Source organism: Pleurodeles waltl, chromosome 7, assembly GCF_031143425.1.
Source record: "Pleurodeles waltl isolate 20211129_DDA chromosome 7, aPleWal1.hap1.20221129, whole genome shotgun sequence".
NCBI classification, from domain to species: domain Eukaryota; kingdom Metazoa; phylum Chordata; class Amphibia; order Caudata; family Salamandridae; genus Pleurodeles; species Pleurodeles waltl.
Window position 1 is genome coordinate 1,371,740,745 of NC_090446.1, and position 16,603 is coordinate 1,371,757,347.

Genomic DNA, 16,603 nt, shown 5'->3' on the forward strand with positions numbered 1-16,603 from the left:
CATCACTGCTGCCTCTCTGCGGTACGTAATGACTGCAGACCATCACTGCTGCCTCTCTGCGGTACGTAATGACTCCATACCATCACTGCTGCCTCTCTGAGGTACGTAATGACTCCATACCATCACTGCTGCCTCTCTGCGGTACGTAATGACTCCAGACCATCTACACTATTGTCTCCGTACACCATAACTGCAAATTATCTCTGCTATCCCTCTGCTCTACGTAATGAGTACACACCATCTCTGCTGTCCCTGTGCCCTACGTAACAAGCCCATACCATTTCTGTTCTGTTTCTCCCTTGTGTAATGAGTGCACCCCATTTCTGCGGCCTCTCTGTCCTATGTAATGAGTGCACCCCATCTCTGTTGACCCTCTGCCCTAGGTTATATGCCCACACTGTCTCTTCTGTCTATGTCTTTTGTAATGACTCCATACCACCTCTGCCCTACATGATGTCTCCAGCCCTTCTCTGCACCCTACGTAATGCATATGTACCATCTCTGCTTTCTCTCACCCCTACATAATGAGTCCACACCGTCTCTGCTGTCCCTCTGTGCTATGTAATGAGTCAATACCATCTCAGATTTCTCTCCCCCTATGTAATGAGTCTATTCCATCTCTGCTGTCCCTCTGCCCTCAACCAAAAACATTGACTTTTGTTTCCAGTTTAATGGCAACCCCTGCACTTCTGCCTTTCCATTACACCCCTCATAAGGAGCTTGTCACCTTTGAATAATTGCCCCCTTTGATTGTTTCTTAGATCACTTCCTAAGACCATAGGGATTTCAGACGTATTCGGTTATGTGTGGCTACACCTTGACTCTTGCTTAACATCTGAGTGATACACAAAACATGTGTTAAGAAGATACACCAGGACCTAAGTGCTCTTCTGCACTTCTTCCTGCACATCCTCAGCACTTCCAGCCATCTCTAACCTTATAAGTTCTAACCAGGTAGTTGTCATCAGAAGGTCTACTGCAAGTGTGAGGGTGCCCTGACCCAGCAAATGTATTAACTGCATCACTTCAGCTTCCGTAATAACATTTTAAGGTGTCGCTGATTAGGAGCAGTATGGTCCACAACCCCAGTGATGTTCAGGACACACGGAACAATCATGACATGACACAGGTCTCTGTCTTCTCAGTGTTACTCACTGCATGTGGAAAGTGATGGACCCAGGCAACTTACCGGCGGTTCTGGAATAAAATAAAACAAATGAAATAATATTAGTGTCTTTTTGTCATGAAATCAATTAAATACATTTGATCCAGTTGCAAGCTCCTCACCCCCACAAGTATGCTCTGTTAAAACCCAGTTTCCCCGAGTGTTTGTTGTCAGTGTCCGGTCACGTCCATTTATTTTATTATGTGATTTTTCTTATAAAGTGCTATTTCCAACTTGTAGACAACATGGTAAGATTCAATTTTGAAACATGATCCACCCCCGAGTATCACTTAGCCATCCCTCTTACTCTTATCTGCAAGGTACGCCGTACCACATATATACCCACCCTTACTTTCCCACCAGATGTAACCCGGATGATGATAAGACTTGGATGGTGGGACTTTTCATTTTGTTTAAACTCCTTTGGTGATAAGTGATACAGATGTTTATATTATTTTCCACCTAAAAACACAATGGTACCTTGGTTCTCTTCCATGGATAATTGGAACCTTTACATGTTCCATAATGAGACTTGTGGACTACATAGGTCCTACAGTCAAAGGGATTGATTCAGAAAGGATTGTGCACACATTCTCACCAAGGACCTGTGGGAGGGTAGGAACTACAGTGCAGTGGTGCACGACCAATCCAACACATGAACATAGTGATATCAGACTTCAACTCAAAACCTGAGTATTCATGATCTCCAGAGTCTCCGAGGGCCTGGGTACGGTCAAGATAAACTAGAGGAGCCGCACTAGGGCTCCAGCCTCTGGGTAAGACCAGCTGCTGCCTGCACATCTCCTCGACAACTCCTACCTCCCGCTAACTCTCCATCCTTCCCACAGACCTCCTGGAGATACCTCATACCTCTCTCTCAAACCCCCGCTATCCCCCGGTCATGTCTCCTCCCACCACTCCCCCCTCACACCCCTTAATCAAGTGCCATACACATTTTTACAAATGGTCTAAAAGGAAGTTCTTGGTCAGATTCAAGGGAACTGTAATTTTTACTCGCTCGGCAACATAGTGATGAATATTTTAATTACCTGTATGTTGCCTGATGCTACCTCTATGAACGCTTCATAACTGCCTGTCTACATTATGGGCTGGAGCAAAGGGCGAGGCTCAAAATTAGAATGAGGGCTGGTAATGTCCTGCTGCCCTAGAGGAGGGGGTCACAAGTACCATGTGAGCACCCCATGTTCATGGGTACAGTTAATATTACCTTTGTCAATCCCCAGTGCCAGTTAATATTTCCTTACTTTCTGATTTGCCACCCACCGTCTGCTGTTCTCTACACCGTTTTGTGAGTAATCACAGCCCCACCTGTCAGTTTCTGGCTTCTCTCTCCCGCCTGTGCCTCTCTTTCTCCTCTCTCCTATGGGGGCCTAGTTCTCACTTGGTCACCTTGTTTTCACTCCACCGCCTTTGTAGCGATCCTACAATCCTCATGGTTTTACCATCAGAATTTATGTCTAGATCCACAGAGGGTTTAGAATGTAAGCAAATAACAGCAGTAAATGTCCCCAATCTAAATCTTCTGATTGGTGGAGCCAATGTGGACATTCCACTGTGTCTGATAATTATTCTTGATGTCTAGAAGTCTCTGCACCCAGTGCCTTGTAATGACTAGCATCATACTTACCACAGGTGTATGCGAGGCAACAGTTATCAGGGTTGACCATCTCTTTCCTTGTCCATCCAGGCTGACAGACTGGAGCGGGAGGACACTCTTGGCACACTAATGGAAGAATGAAAGGAAAGATACTTAAAAGGAGTTAATGTCATCTTAACCTGGCAACAGGCACATGGTATTTAACAGTACCACTGTATGTAGCACAGTACATTTATGCAAGTTCTTGTGGTAAGGATGCGTTGGGAAATACTCCCCATGTACAGAAGCAATTACCATTTGTGCCACCTGTAACAGATTTCTGATTCGCAGCAGTGGTGAGTGCAGTACTCCATGTACACGTGCAAGGGTGATCAGTAGTCTGCGTAATGTTGTGGCTAGTTTCTGATACGAGGTTGCTTAGTATTTGCCTTGAAAAAGCAGCAAAGAATATAGGCTTGATTTATAAGGGTACACTTGCATGTGTAGATTTACTCCTACACCTAGGTGTTACTCTCCTCTTTTTCCTCTTTACCATCTGAGTGGATATTTGCACCTGGGTTCAGACTAATGAGGGGGTCAAGCCTCTTTTACCAGCTTTTGATTGAACTCTCCACCACCGAGGTGAAGATCTCCATATGAAAAAAGTGTAGGAAAATGTATTAAAGTTTATGATTTATAAAATATTTAGAAATATTTGCTTATAATATAAATACATGTAAAATAGTGTAAAATAGTTACTATTAACCTGGAACTACTACAATGATATATTACCACCCATTAATGTCTCTTGTTAAAAATGTATTAGATAATAAAATATTTTAAAGAGATGAATTTAATTTATAAATACTAATTGGAAAGTAATAATTTAAAAACTACCCACCTTCACCACCATTTTCTATTTTGATTTAATTTGTAGGAATTTTTGTTAAACATTATGTGCTTAAATAATTTAAACTATTTTTATATTTTAAAAAATAAGGCCCGTATTTATACTTTTTTAGCGCTGCATTTGCGTCGTTTTTTGACGCACAAACGGCGCAAACTTGCAAAATACCATTGTATTTTGTAGGTTTGCGCCGTTTTGCGTCAAAAAACGGCGCAAATGCGGCGCTAAAAAAAGTATAAATACGGGCCTAAGTTTGAAAGTGTCATTTTAAAATAGTTAAGTATATTAACGTTTAAAAATTAATACAATTAACCAATAATTATACTTATTTTGTATCTTATATGATAAAAATACATATCATCATTGATGTATATATGTATAGTCACTAAAAAAACAACAGTTAAAGTGACATTAGGTTCTGAAATGAGATAAAAAACCTTTACAAAACAAAAAAAACTCTGACATTTACCATTTATAATTCACTGAGCTAACTACACCTTGTACTGCTTATGACCTCATATATAATATCATTGATGACATCACTGATCACATCTCAAATTACATAATTGATAACATCACTGATGACATCGCACAACTATTTTGATACTGTCCTGTAGGGTTTGTTGTCTAGAAATAATCCAACACACTACACTAGTGGACAATTTTCTATTCACCTTCATAGGATTATCTTAATCACATGAACCATAATTTTAAGTCAAAGTATACATTTACCGCTGTAAAGACACCTTCTGTCAGTCCATATGGACTACTCTCTGCAGTTTAGAAAAAACACACACTACACACATTCCTGAAATGGCCATAATGGAATACAAACTTGGAGCCAAGCTTACAACACCAGCACCATTGTTAGGGGCTGATAAGTGACAGAGAAAATGTACAGGCTGAGTAAACAGATGTGCAACAGGGATGCCTATTCAACTCACCACAATCATACTCCGGACAGCAGTCGTCTTCTCCTGATCCTTCCTGCTTGACAGCAGTTTGACCTGTCTTTGGGCAGGGTGGGGGTGGGGCACATGTTATGCCAAAACACTACAGAGGACAAAGATGAAGAATAAAGCAGTCAGTTGTTTCCCAGTACATATGCTCCTTTGCACATCTGGTTGTAAAGAGATCCATGTCCACTCCAACGCCAGCAAAGTGAGAATAGGGCATAAACCTCTGCAGAACACCAAAATCCTACTTTCGCCACATCATGATCATCATATGTGAAAAATCAGGCCTTGGAATGGGCAATTTCACAGACCATTGAGTTCCATTGGATCAATCTTCGGATTACTCAGCTTCATCCCTGGCTGTGGAGTGTGGGGACAAGAAGAGGCGTCCCAGTGGCGTAACAAAAGCCCCTGTGGCCTGGGGGGTCCCCGAGCTTCAGAAGCCCCCCTCAGCAAAAGTGGTAGGTGGCAGACTGGGGGAGGGGGCCTCTATGTATTTTGCACAGGGACCCGTTCAAGTTTCGTTATGCCACTGAGGTCTCGGCTAGTGTAGCTAATATAGGAGGGTATGTAGAGGAAGAAGACGTGGCACAAAGACCTATACTGAAGGATACCCAGATTGGATGGCACTGTAGTAGCTGCTATATAGTGCTAAGTGCGCTATACAGTCCACCTAGGAGTGACAGAGGAATTATAGCTATAAGCAACTGCGGTTTGTGCCTTACAGAATCCATCCAGGAGTGACAGGGTAATGCACTAATTATAGGAACTGGCTTATATGGAGTGACAGGGGAGTGCATTAGGTATAAGGAGCTGTGGTATGTTCTTTATGGAGTCCACTGGGAGGGAGGGAGAGTGCACTAGTTGTATGCAGTCATACTAATTGCTCTCTAGAGTCCACCCAAGAGTGACAGAAGTATGTGCTAGTTGTAGGAAACCCTGGTATGTGTTCTACCGAATCCACCCAAAGCGACAAGGGAATGCACTAATTGTAGGAACTTGATTATATGCTTAAAACAGAGGAGTGACACACAGGAGTGACAAAAGAATGTACTAGTTGTAGGGATTCCTAGCAAATGCTTTACAGAGCCCACTCAGTAGTGAGAGACAAATTGATTACTCATAGGTAGCCGTGCTAAATGATCAATAGAAGTCACATGAGTGACAGAGGAGCGACCCACATGCATGCCTTGGATATAAGCAATCACTAAATGCTGGCTCAGCAAGCACCTTTTGTCAGTGGGGTGGAGTCTTTCCACCCTTATCCTGCAAAAGGAATATGCTTCGGATTCTGCGTGGATTCTTTCAGAAAAAAGTGATTTTTAGCTATTTATAAAATATGTGTGTAATATGAGTTGACCAAAAAATGCCTCATCTCACCTACAGACTAACATTTTGGATCGAATGCAGAACAAGACTATGCATCGAAGAAGCCCATATGATGGGCCAAGTGCTCTTCTTTATCACTTCCTTTCCTCTCTCAGGCCTCCCCCATCACTGTCCTTGATGAACTGGATCTGAGTGGGCCTCAGCCCAAGGCCTTGAGTTTTAGAAGTCAGGTATTGCTTAGAGAGGGCTTTAAGCAGGCCAGATCACTCCATGCCTCAGACTGGGCAATGAATAAAAGCTGACCTTGAAAGAGGTCCTTGTTGGGCTCTATGTTCATGTCCATAACTTGACAGGCCAAAACACTGATCGATTTCTGCACAATGGAGGTAGAAACCATTAAGGTGATCCATATTGGCAGAGCAGTCCCTGTTTACATTTCACTTGTTTTACTTAATTTTGCATTCCCTAAGAGTGTTTGTATTTCCAGATTGTTGTGATTCTGTATTTTGTTTATGCAGCATATTACTCTTGTACAATGCATACTGCGAACTCAGTTGCCTCCTGGTGTCTCAGTGAGATCCGGTTGGGGGTGAACGTTTATGATGGGGCTTGACTGAACACAGGATGTTAGTTTACATGTTTTAAGCCACACCTCTATTTACCTGGGCCACTTAGCTTATTAGGCCACGCCCCTTTTAGAGACCCCTCCGAACCCCTCACTTTTTTCATCTCACTTAACGCCCTATTCCTAGGTATGTTAAACATAGCACATGTTACATCTTCAGATGTTGTTATAATGCCTTGAATTTTCTCAGCTTCAGAGGGACATGGCCCAAGGCCCCAGTGGTGCTTTAAAGAGTCAGAAGGTCCATATTCAGAGCGCTACTTACTGCACGAAGACCGTCATGGGCAACTTACCCGTGGTTCTGAAACGAGAAACAGGAGGAATAGTCTTACTGTTTTGTTCTTAAAAACGCCAACAAAAAACATTCAGACAGGTTTTATTGCACATGCACCATCTCATCAGCTCTGTACAAACCCTTGGAGACATCAAAAATACAGGGGATGTAGAGGATTAAAGGTCCAGTGTATACCCTCCAATGAAAGTTACTAATACTGCAATACACTGTTCCTAGGTCACTAGGGAAGACAGGACGAGTGCTCTGGAGTCCTATTTAATAGGAGCAAGAGTCCTCACACACCCAAATGGGTGTCATGCTTCATCATTGGACAAGCTCCTCGTCAGACCGGCGCTGCAATGTCTGACGGGCACCACCCTTCCGGGGGGCTCTTTGCCAGAGATCTTTTTTCGTTGATGCCACTCTATCCCGCAAATGAGTAGGGAGAAAGGAAAAAATAGGGAGAGTTCAAAGAAAGGGAAATAAAATTGGCTCAGGACCCTTAATGAGTACTTAACTTTATTCTGTCTATATGGGGTGAAGGCCAAGGTTAAAAGAAAGAACAGAAGAGTGAGATAGAGATAATGCTCTGTCACTCTTTAACTATATGTCTAATAACAGTGGGTCAGACAATTATGGGACCCACCTCAAAATGGGTCGACATGTTTCGCGTCTTTGTGGTCCATATGGATCCAATGACGCTTCTTCAGGACCTAGTATAAAAACTTCTCCAACTATAAGCTAAATTAGCTAACTTAAATCAGAGCTGACAGTCAAACAAAAATTTTTTGTATATCATCAGTCACTTACTTAAGTCTATTGTGACCCTTAGCATAATTCCTATTCGTCACCCCTCCCACATTGAGTTAGGGCTTCATGGGTTCACGCGGGCCGTTGGCCAGGTTCAGTTAACACACTGATGTCTGGAGGGTCGCCATGGCTATTCTGGGTCCTGATACCTAGATCAGGAGGAGAGACTAGTCCAAGGGATGTCATCATTCAGTCCCTTGCGGTGGGTTCCAAGTTTAAAAACCCATCGTTGTTCTAATTCAAAAAGAGACCCTGTCCCCTGCTGGGTATTTGTCTGCAATACAACCCACCACATGTCATCAGGGCTATGTTGTAACTCAATGTAATGCATGCTAAGCTTTGTCGAAAATCGACCGCAACGGATGTTGCTGCAGTGTTCATTAATTCTTAGTTTGACTGCTCTCGTGGTCATCCCTACATATTGTAGGCCACAAGGGCAAGTGATCAAATATACACAGTTTCTAGTATTGCAGTTGGTATGTTTGAGTAACCGCCAGTTTCCAATGGGTGCTAAATCTAGTGTGTCTATTTGCTTTGTGAGTGAACATACGTTGCAATTTCCACAGGGGTAGTGGCCCCTAACTGGTGGTAACTCCCAGAGAGTCCCTTGTTTACTAGGTACAGCCTGGGGTTTAGGTCGCGTGTGGATCAAAATATCCTTCAAATTAGTGGTCCTTTTGAAGGCAAATAACGGTTTTGAGACAATTTCCCCACCACTGCAGAGGATGTCCCATCTTTTGTTAATGATCTTCTTGATGGTATTGGACAATGGTGTAAATGTGGTAACACATGTGAGTTTATTTTCTGAGTCACTGGTGGCCGTGTGCAGTAGTGAATCTCTGTCACTGTACTTAGCCCGCTTATAGGCAGTATTAACCACTTTGGTGGGGTAATGACGGTCACACAATTTATGCTTCAAACCCTTGGAGATTCACAAGTGTGAACTGTAAATGCCTCTTCCTATTTATTTTGTTTTATTACTTAAAAATACTGAAACAAATATATTGGTGTAGCTACTATTTACATGCCATTAAAATTTCATTTACAAATACAGTCTAATTTCGCAACGACTGAAGAATGCACGCACAGCACTGTGGCAGCCTTCATGGGCACATATATTTAAGAGCAGAGGAGCCTCACCCCACTGCCTCAGCAGCATAAAAACATGAAAAGTAAAATGATTATAAAGCAGTTTTATTATCATTAAATTTTACATGACCGGAGCCAGTGCCAAGCCGAGTTCTGGGGGACGGGGCCACGGCAGGCATGGAGGGCACTTGTAGTGGTGGGCACTGCAGGTGTGCATGACGTTCGGCCGGCTGTCTTAGGATGGCCAAGCAGTCATGTGCACTTAGGTGTCTCCCGGCTATTGCTGGAGATCAGCAGGTACAAGCTCTCAGTCCCTCTGAAAGCATAAAAGCAGCTCGCGCTCCCCAATCCCAGCACTGCTCTCATGCTGGGTAATAGTATTACCGACATAAGAGCAGCGTCTGGATTGGCACAGACGAGTCTAGGAGCCTGTGATCAGAAGAGCACAGAGGCGGCAGGCAGCAGGTAAGTTTTATTTTAAATTTACTTCTTATTGTCCCCTGTGCTGCCCCACCACTTTTCCCTCCTAGCAGCCGCCACTGATATTTAGGGTTGAGGAGCACATTCTCTGGCAAGTCATGCTGAACAATCCCAGAGTCTGAGATATCACTATGGCAGTAACACCTGATGTTTGCAGAGACCGAAAGCTCTGTCTTGTGGCATCAGTAGCCACGTGTAAATTCCAGAACCCCAGAAAGAGAAGCACTTGTAAACAGGGAGAGATAGCGGCAGCATGGTCAGGATGTGTCCCATGAGGTCAGGCGCTTCACTGAAAGTGGTGGTCCAGATCGAAAGAGAGCAGGTAGAATGAGGGCAGACATCCTGAGAGGCCAGGTACTGCAGGTATAGTTGGGGACAGATGTCCAGAGAATCCAAGTACTAAAGACAGAGTGAGGGCAGACACCCAGAGAGGACAGGTGCTGCAGCTACAGTGAGGAACAGACACCCAGACAGGCCAAGCTCTAAAGTCAAAATGAGGGGAAGACACCCAAAGCGGACTGGTGCTGCAGGTAGAGTTGAGGACAGATGTCCAGTGAGGCCACGTACTTCAGGCAGAGAGAGCAGACACCCAGAAAGGACAGGTGCTGAAGCTAGAGTGAGGTCAGACACCCCACGAGGCCATTCTCTGAAGTCAGAGTGAGGGACAGACACCCAGAGAGGTCTGGTGCTGCAGGTGGAGTTGGGTACAGATGTCCAGAGAGGCCAAGTCCTTCAGATAGAGTGTGGGCAGACACCGAGAGAGGCCAGGTGCTGCAGCGAGAGTGAAGTCAGACACCCCGAAAGGCCATTCTCTGAAGTCGGAATGAATGGCAGACACCCTGATAGGACTAATGCTGCAGGAAGAGTTGGGGAAAGACGTCCGGAGATGGGCAAATACTTCAGCTAGAGGGAGGTGAGACACCCAGTGAGGCCAAGCCCTGAAGTCAAAGTGCAGGCTACACACACAGGGAGGACGGGTGCTGCAGCTAGAGGGGCGACAGGCGCTTAGGGAGCGCAGCTGATACAGTCAGAGTGAAGGGCAGAAGACCGGACAGTCAGAGTAAAGGGTTGTGGAGGCAAGGTTCTGCTGCTAATGCAGTTAGAGAGGCCCAGGCAGGCCAAGTGCTGCAGTGAGTGAAGGTAGGGACCCAGAGAGGTCAAGCCTTGCAGTGAGTGATGGGAGAGGCTCAGAGAGGACACCTACTGCAGTGAGGGACAGGAGAGACCCAGAGAGATCAAGCGCTAAATTAAGTGATGGGAGAGACCGAGAGAGGCCATTCAGTTCAGTGAGTGATGGAAGGGACCTGTGCTCTCTTGAACGATAAGGAAGACCCAGAGATGGTAGGTGCTTCAGTCAGTGATGGGAAAGCCCCAGGGAGGACACTTGCTGTAGTGAATGACGTGAGAGATCAAGAGAGGCCAGGCTCTGCAATCAGTGCAGTAGGAGAAACCCAAATAGGCCAGGTGTGGCAGAGTTTAATGAAGAAAATTGAGAGAGGCCAAGCCGAGTGAATGTGATAGCGGAGAGTGAAAGAGGCCGGGCTCTGGAGTGAATGTGATGGGAGAGTGAAAGAGGCCGGGCTCTGGAGTGAATGTGATAGGAGAGAGCGAGGCCAGGCTCTGGAGTGAATGTGGTAGCAGAGAGTGAGGGAGGCCAGGCTCTGGAGTGAATGTGATAGGAGAGAGGGAGAGACGCCAGGCTCTGGAGTGAACGTGATAGGAGAGGCCGGGCTCTGGAGTGAATGTGACAGGAGAGAGGGAGAGAGGCCAGGCTCTGGAGTGAATGTGATAGGAGAGGCCGGGCTCTGGAGTGAATGTGATAGGAGAGAGCGAGGCCAGGCTCTGGAGTGAATGTGGTAGCAGAGAGTGAGGGAGGCCAGGCTCTGGAGTGAATGTGATAGGAGAGAGGGAGAGACGCCAGGCTCTGGAGTGAACGTGATAGGAGAGGCCGGGCTCTGGAGTGAATGTGACAGGAGAGAGGGAGAGAGGCCAGGCTCTGGAGTGAATGTGATAGGAGAGGCCGGGCTCTGGAGTGAATGTGATAGCAGAGAGTGAGGGAGGCCAGGCTCTGGAGTGAATGTGATGGCAGAGAGTGAGGGAGGCCAGGCTCTGGAGTGAATGTGATGGCAGAGAGTGAGGGAGGCCAGGCTCTGGAGTGAATGTGATGGGTAGATTTCCTAGTTAAAGAGTTTAAGATATTGCGTCTTCTTGTTGCGCTCCTCACCCACTGTCCCCACGCAGCCTCTATCACAGTTCGGCTGTCGTTGAGTGCACCATTTATCCCTTGTGTATGGCAGGCTGGGGCCGTTTCCCTCCACTCCGCATCCCTTGTGTCCCCGCTCCTTCCCCCATGGCTGTTATACTTCCCTCAGTACCTACCGCATATGTATCGGGGACAGCACTCAATCCTCGGGTCAAAAGATTTCTTCAAGACGTCGCGATTGGAACACACCGGAGTTTCAGGGCAAGGATCACATACTAATGTCAGACACGGAAATACAAACGTGGGAGAATGTTAATGCAACGATCAAACCATCAGAGGTGCAGGCGCACCGCAGCGCAGAGGTCGGACCAGAGGTGCAGGCGCACCGCAGCGCAGAGGTCGGACCAGAGGTGCAGGCGCACCGCAGCGCAGAGGTCGGACCAGAGGTGCAGGCGCACCGTAGCGCAGAGGTCGGACCAGAGGTGCAGGCACACAGCAGCGCAGAGGTCGCACCAGAGGTGCAGGCACACCGCAGCGCAGAGGTCGGACCAGAGGTGCAGGCGCACCGTAGCGCAGAGGTCGGACCAGAGGTGCAGGCACACAGCAGCGCAGAGGTCGCACCAGAGGTGCAGGCACACCGCAGCGCAGAGGTCGGACCAGAGGTGCAGGCACACAGCAGCGCAGAGGTCGCACCAGAGGAGCAGGCGCACAGCAGCGCAGAGGTCGGAACAGAGGTGCAGGCACACAGCAGAGCAGAGGTCGGATCAGAGGAGCAGCACACAGCAGTGCAGTGGTCGCACCAGAGGAGCAGGCGCACCGCAGCGCAGAGGTCGGACCAGAGGTGCAGGCGCACAGCAGCGCAGAGGTCGGACCAGAGGTGCAGGCGCACAGCAGCGCAGAGGTCGGACCAGAGGTACAGGCGCACAGCAACGCAGAGGTCGGACCAGAGGAGCAGCACACAGCAGCGCAGAGGTCGGACCAGAGGTGCAGGCACACAGCAGCGCAGAGGTCGGACCAGAGTTGCAGGCACACAGCAGCGCAGAGGTCGGACCAGAGGTGCAGGCACACAGCAGCGCAGAGGTCGGACCAGAGGTGCAGGCACACAGCAGCGCAGAGGTCGGACCAGAGGTGCAGGCACACCGCAGCGCAGAAGTCGGACCAGAGGTGCAGGCACACAGCAGTGCAGAGGTCGCACCAGAGGAGCAGGCGCACAGCAGCGCAGAGGTCGGACCAGAGGTGCAGGCACACAGCAGCGCAGAGGTCGCACCAGAGGAGCAGGCGCACAGCAGCGCAGAGGTCGGAACAGAGGTGCAGGCACACAGCAGAGCAGAGGTCGGATCAGAGGAGCAGCACACAGCAGTGCAGTGGTCGCACCAGAGGAGCAGGCGCACCGCAGCGCAGAGGTCGGACCAGAGGTGCAGGCGCACAGCAGCGCAGAGGTCGGACCAGAGGTGCAGGCGCACAGCAGCGCAGAGGTCGGACCAGAGGTACAGGCGCACAGCAGCGCAGAGGTCGGACCAGAGTTGCAGGCACACAGCAGCGCAGAGGTCGGACCAGAGGTGCAGGCCCACAGCAGCGCAGAGGTCGGACCAGAGGTGCAGGCACACAGCAGCGCAGAGGTCGGACCAGAGGTGCAGGCACACCGCAGCGCAGAGGTCGGACCAGAGGTGCAGGCACACAGCAGTGCAGAGGTCGCACCAGAGGAGCAGGCGCACAGCAGCGCAGAGGTCGGAACAGAGGTGCAGGCACACAGCAGAGCAGAGGTCGGAACAGAGGAGCAGCACACAGCAGTGCAGTGGTCGCACCAGAGGAGCAGGCGCACCGCAGCGCAGAGGTCGGACCAGAGGTGCAGGCGCACAGCAGCGCAGAGGTCGGACCAGAGGAGCAGCACACAGCAGCGCAGAGGTCGGACCAGAGGTGCAGGCACACAGCAGCGCAGAGGTCGGACCAGAGGTGCAGGCACACAGCAGCGCAGAGGTCGGACCAGAGGTGCCGGCATACAGCAGCGCAGAGGTCGGACTAGAGGTGCAGGCACACCGCAGCGCAGAGGTCGGACCAGAGGTGCAGGCACACCGCAGCGCAGAGGTCGGACCAGAGGTGCAGGCACACCGCAGCGCAGAGGTCGGACCAGAGGTGCAGGCACACAGCAGCGCAGAGGTCGCACCAGAGGAGCAGGCGCACAGCAGCGCAGAGGTCGGAACAGAGGTGCAGGCACACAGCAGAGCAGAGGTCGGAACAGAGGAGCAGCACACAGCAGTGCAGTGGTCGCACCAGAGGAGCAGGCGCACCGCAGCGCAGAGGTCGGACCAGAGGTGCAGGCGCACAGCAGCGCAGAGGTCGGACCAGAGGAGCAGCACACATCAGCGCAGAGGTCGGACCAGAGGTGCAGGCACACAGCAGCGCAGAGGTCGGACCAGAGGTGCAGGCACACAGCAGCGCAGAGGTCGGACCAGAGGTGCCGGCACACCGCAGCGCAGAGGTCGGACCAGAGGTGCAGGCACACCGCAGCGCAGAGGTCGGACCAGAGGTGCAGGCACACAGCAGCGCAGAGGTCGGACCAGAGGTGCAGGCACAACGCAGCGCAGTGGTCGGACCAGAGGAGCAGGCGCACAGCAGCGCAGAGGTCGGACCAGAGGTGCAGGCGCACAGCAGCGCAGAGGTCGGACCAGAGGTGCAGGCGCACAGCAACGCAGAGGTCGGACCAGAGGAGCAGCACACAGCAGCGCAGAGGTCGGACCAGAGGTGCAGGCACACAGCAGCGCAGAGGTCGGACCAGAGGTGCAGGCACACAGCAGCGCAGAGGTCGGACCAGAGGTGCAGGCGCACAGCAGCGCAGAGGTCGGACCAGAGGTGCAGGCGCACAGCAGCGCAGAGGTCGGACCAGAGGTGCAGGCACACAGCAGCGCAGAGGTCGCACCAGAGGAGCAGGCGCACAGCAGCGCAGAGGTCGGACCAGAGGTGCAGGCACACCGCAGCGCAGAGGTCGGACCAGAGGTGCAGGCGCACAGCAGCGCAGAGGTCGGACCAGAGGTGCAGGCACAACGCAGCGCAGTGGTCGGACCAGAGGAGCAGGCGCACAGCAGCGCAGAGGTCGGACCAGAGGTGCAGGCGCACAGCAGCGCAGAGGTCGGACCAGAGGTGCAGGCGCACAGCAACGCAGAGGTCGGACCAGAGGAGCAGCACACAGCAGCGCAGAGGTCGGACCAGAGGTGCAGGCACACAGCAGCGCAGAGGTCGGACCAGAGGTGCAGGCACACAGCAGCGCAGAGGTCGGACCAGAGGTGCAGGCGCACAGCAGCGCAGAGGTCGGACCAGAGGTGCAGGCGCACAGCAGCGCAGAGGTCGGACCAGAGGTGCAGGCACACAGCAGCGCAGAGGTCGCACCAGAGGAGCAGGCGCACAGCAGCGCAGAGGTCGGACCAGAGGTGCAGGCACACCGCAGCGCAGAGGTCGGACCAGAGGTGCAGGCGCACAGCAGCGCAGAGGTCGGACCAGAGGTGCAGCACACAGCAGTGCAGCGACCGAACCCTGGAGGAGCAGCACACAGCAGCGCAGAGGTCGGACCAGAGGTGCAGGCGCACAGCAGCGCAGAGGTCGGACCAGAGGTGCAGGCACACCGCAGCGCAGAGGTCGGACCAGAGGTGCAGGCGCACAGCAGCGCAGAGGTCGGACCAGAGGTGCAGCACACAGCAGTGCAGCGACCGAACCCTGGAGGAGCAGCACACAGCAGTGCAGCGGTCACACCCCGGAGGAGCAGCACAGCACAGCACAGTACCGCGGTTGACCCAGAGGAGCAGCACACAGCAGGGCATAGGTCAAGCCCCGGAGGAGCAGCACAGCGCAGTACAGCAGTTGACCCCCGAGGAGCCAGGCACACTGCAGTGCAGAGGTCGGAACAGAGGTGCAGGCACACAGCAGAGCAGAGGTCGGAACAGAGGAGCAGCACACAGCAGTGCAGTGGTCGCACCAGAGGAGCAGGCGCACCGCAGCGCAGAGGTCGGACCAGAGGTGCAGGCGCACAGCAGCGCAGAGGTCGGACCAGAGGAGCAGCACACAGCAGCGCAGAGGTCGGACCAGAGGTGCAGGCACACAGCAGCGCAGAGGTCGGACCAGAGGTGCAGGCACACAGCAGCGCAGAGGTCGGACCAGAGGTGCCGGCACACAGCAGCGCAGAGGTCGGACTAGAGGTGCAGGCACACCGCAGCGCAGAGGTCGGACCAGAGGTGCAGGCACACCGCAGCGCAGAGGTCGGACCAGAGGTGCAGGCACACAGCAGCGCAGAGGTCGCACCAGAGGAGCAGGCGCACAGCAGCGCAGAGGTCGGAACAGAGGTGCAGGCACACAGCAGAGCAGAGGTCGGAACAGAGGAGCAGCACACAGCAGTGCAGTGGTCGCACCAGAGGAGCAGGCGCACCGCAGCGCAGAGGTCGGACCAGAGGTGCAGGCGCACAGCAGCGCAGAGGTCGGACCAGAGGAGCAGCACACAGCAGCGCAGAGGTCGGACCAGAGGTGCAGGCACACAGCAGCGCAGAGGTCGGACCAGAGGTGCAGGCACACAGCAGCGCAGAGGTCGGACCAGAGGTGCCGGCACACCGCAGCGCAGAGGTCGGACCAGAGGTGCAGGCCCACAGCAGCGCAGAGGTCGGACCAGAGGTGCAGGCACACCACAGCGCAGTGGTCGGACCAGAGGAGCAGGCGCACAGCAGCGCAGAGGTCGGACCAGAGGTGCAGGCGCACAGCAGCGCAGAGGTCGGACCAGAGGTGCAGGCGCACAGCAACGCAGAGGTCGGACCAGAGGAGCAGCACACAGCAGCGCAGAGGTCGGACCAGAGGTGCAGGCACACAGCAGCGCAGAGGTCAGACCAGAGGTGCAGGCACACAGCAGCGCAGAGGTCGGACCAGAGGTGCAGGCGCACAGCAGCGCAGAGGTCGGACCAGAGGTGCAGGCGCACAGCAGCGCAGAGGTCGGACCAGAGGTGCAGGCACACAGCAGCGCAGAGGTCGCACCAGAGGAGCAGGCGCACAGCAGCGCAGAGGTCGGACCAGAGGTGCAGGCACACCGCAGCGCAGAGGTCGGACCAGAGGTGCAGGCGCACAGCAGCGCAGAGGTCGGACCAGAGGTGCAGCACACAGCAGTGCAGCGACCGAACCCTGGAGGAGCAGCACAC

At 51.8% G+C, this 16,603-nt stretch overlaps 1 protein-coding gene across 1 annotated transcript in view; it reads right to left on the bottom strand.

Annotated features, from left to right (window-relative positions):
- LOC138247052 (uncharacterized) overlaps nucleotides 1-16,603 on the bottom strand; it is a 249,316-nt gene that overhangs the window by 102,704 nt on the left and 130,009 nt on the right. Inside the window, exon 44 of the mRNA XM_069201802.1 lies at nucleotides 12,236-16,586. Within this exon, the coding sequence (XP_069057903.1) occupies nucleotides 12,236-16,586 (4,351 nt within the window). The remainder of the gene's footprint in view (nucleotides 1-12,235; nucleotides 16,587-16,603) is intronic.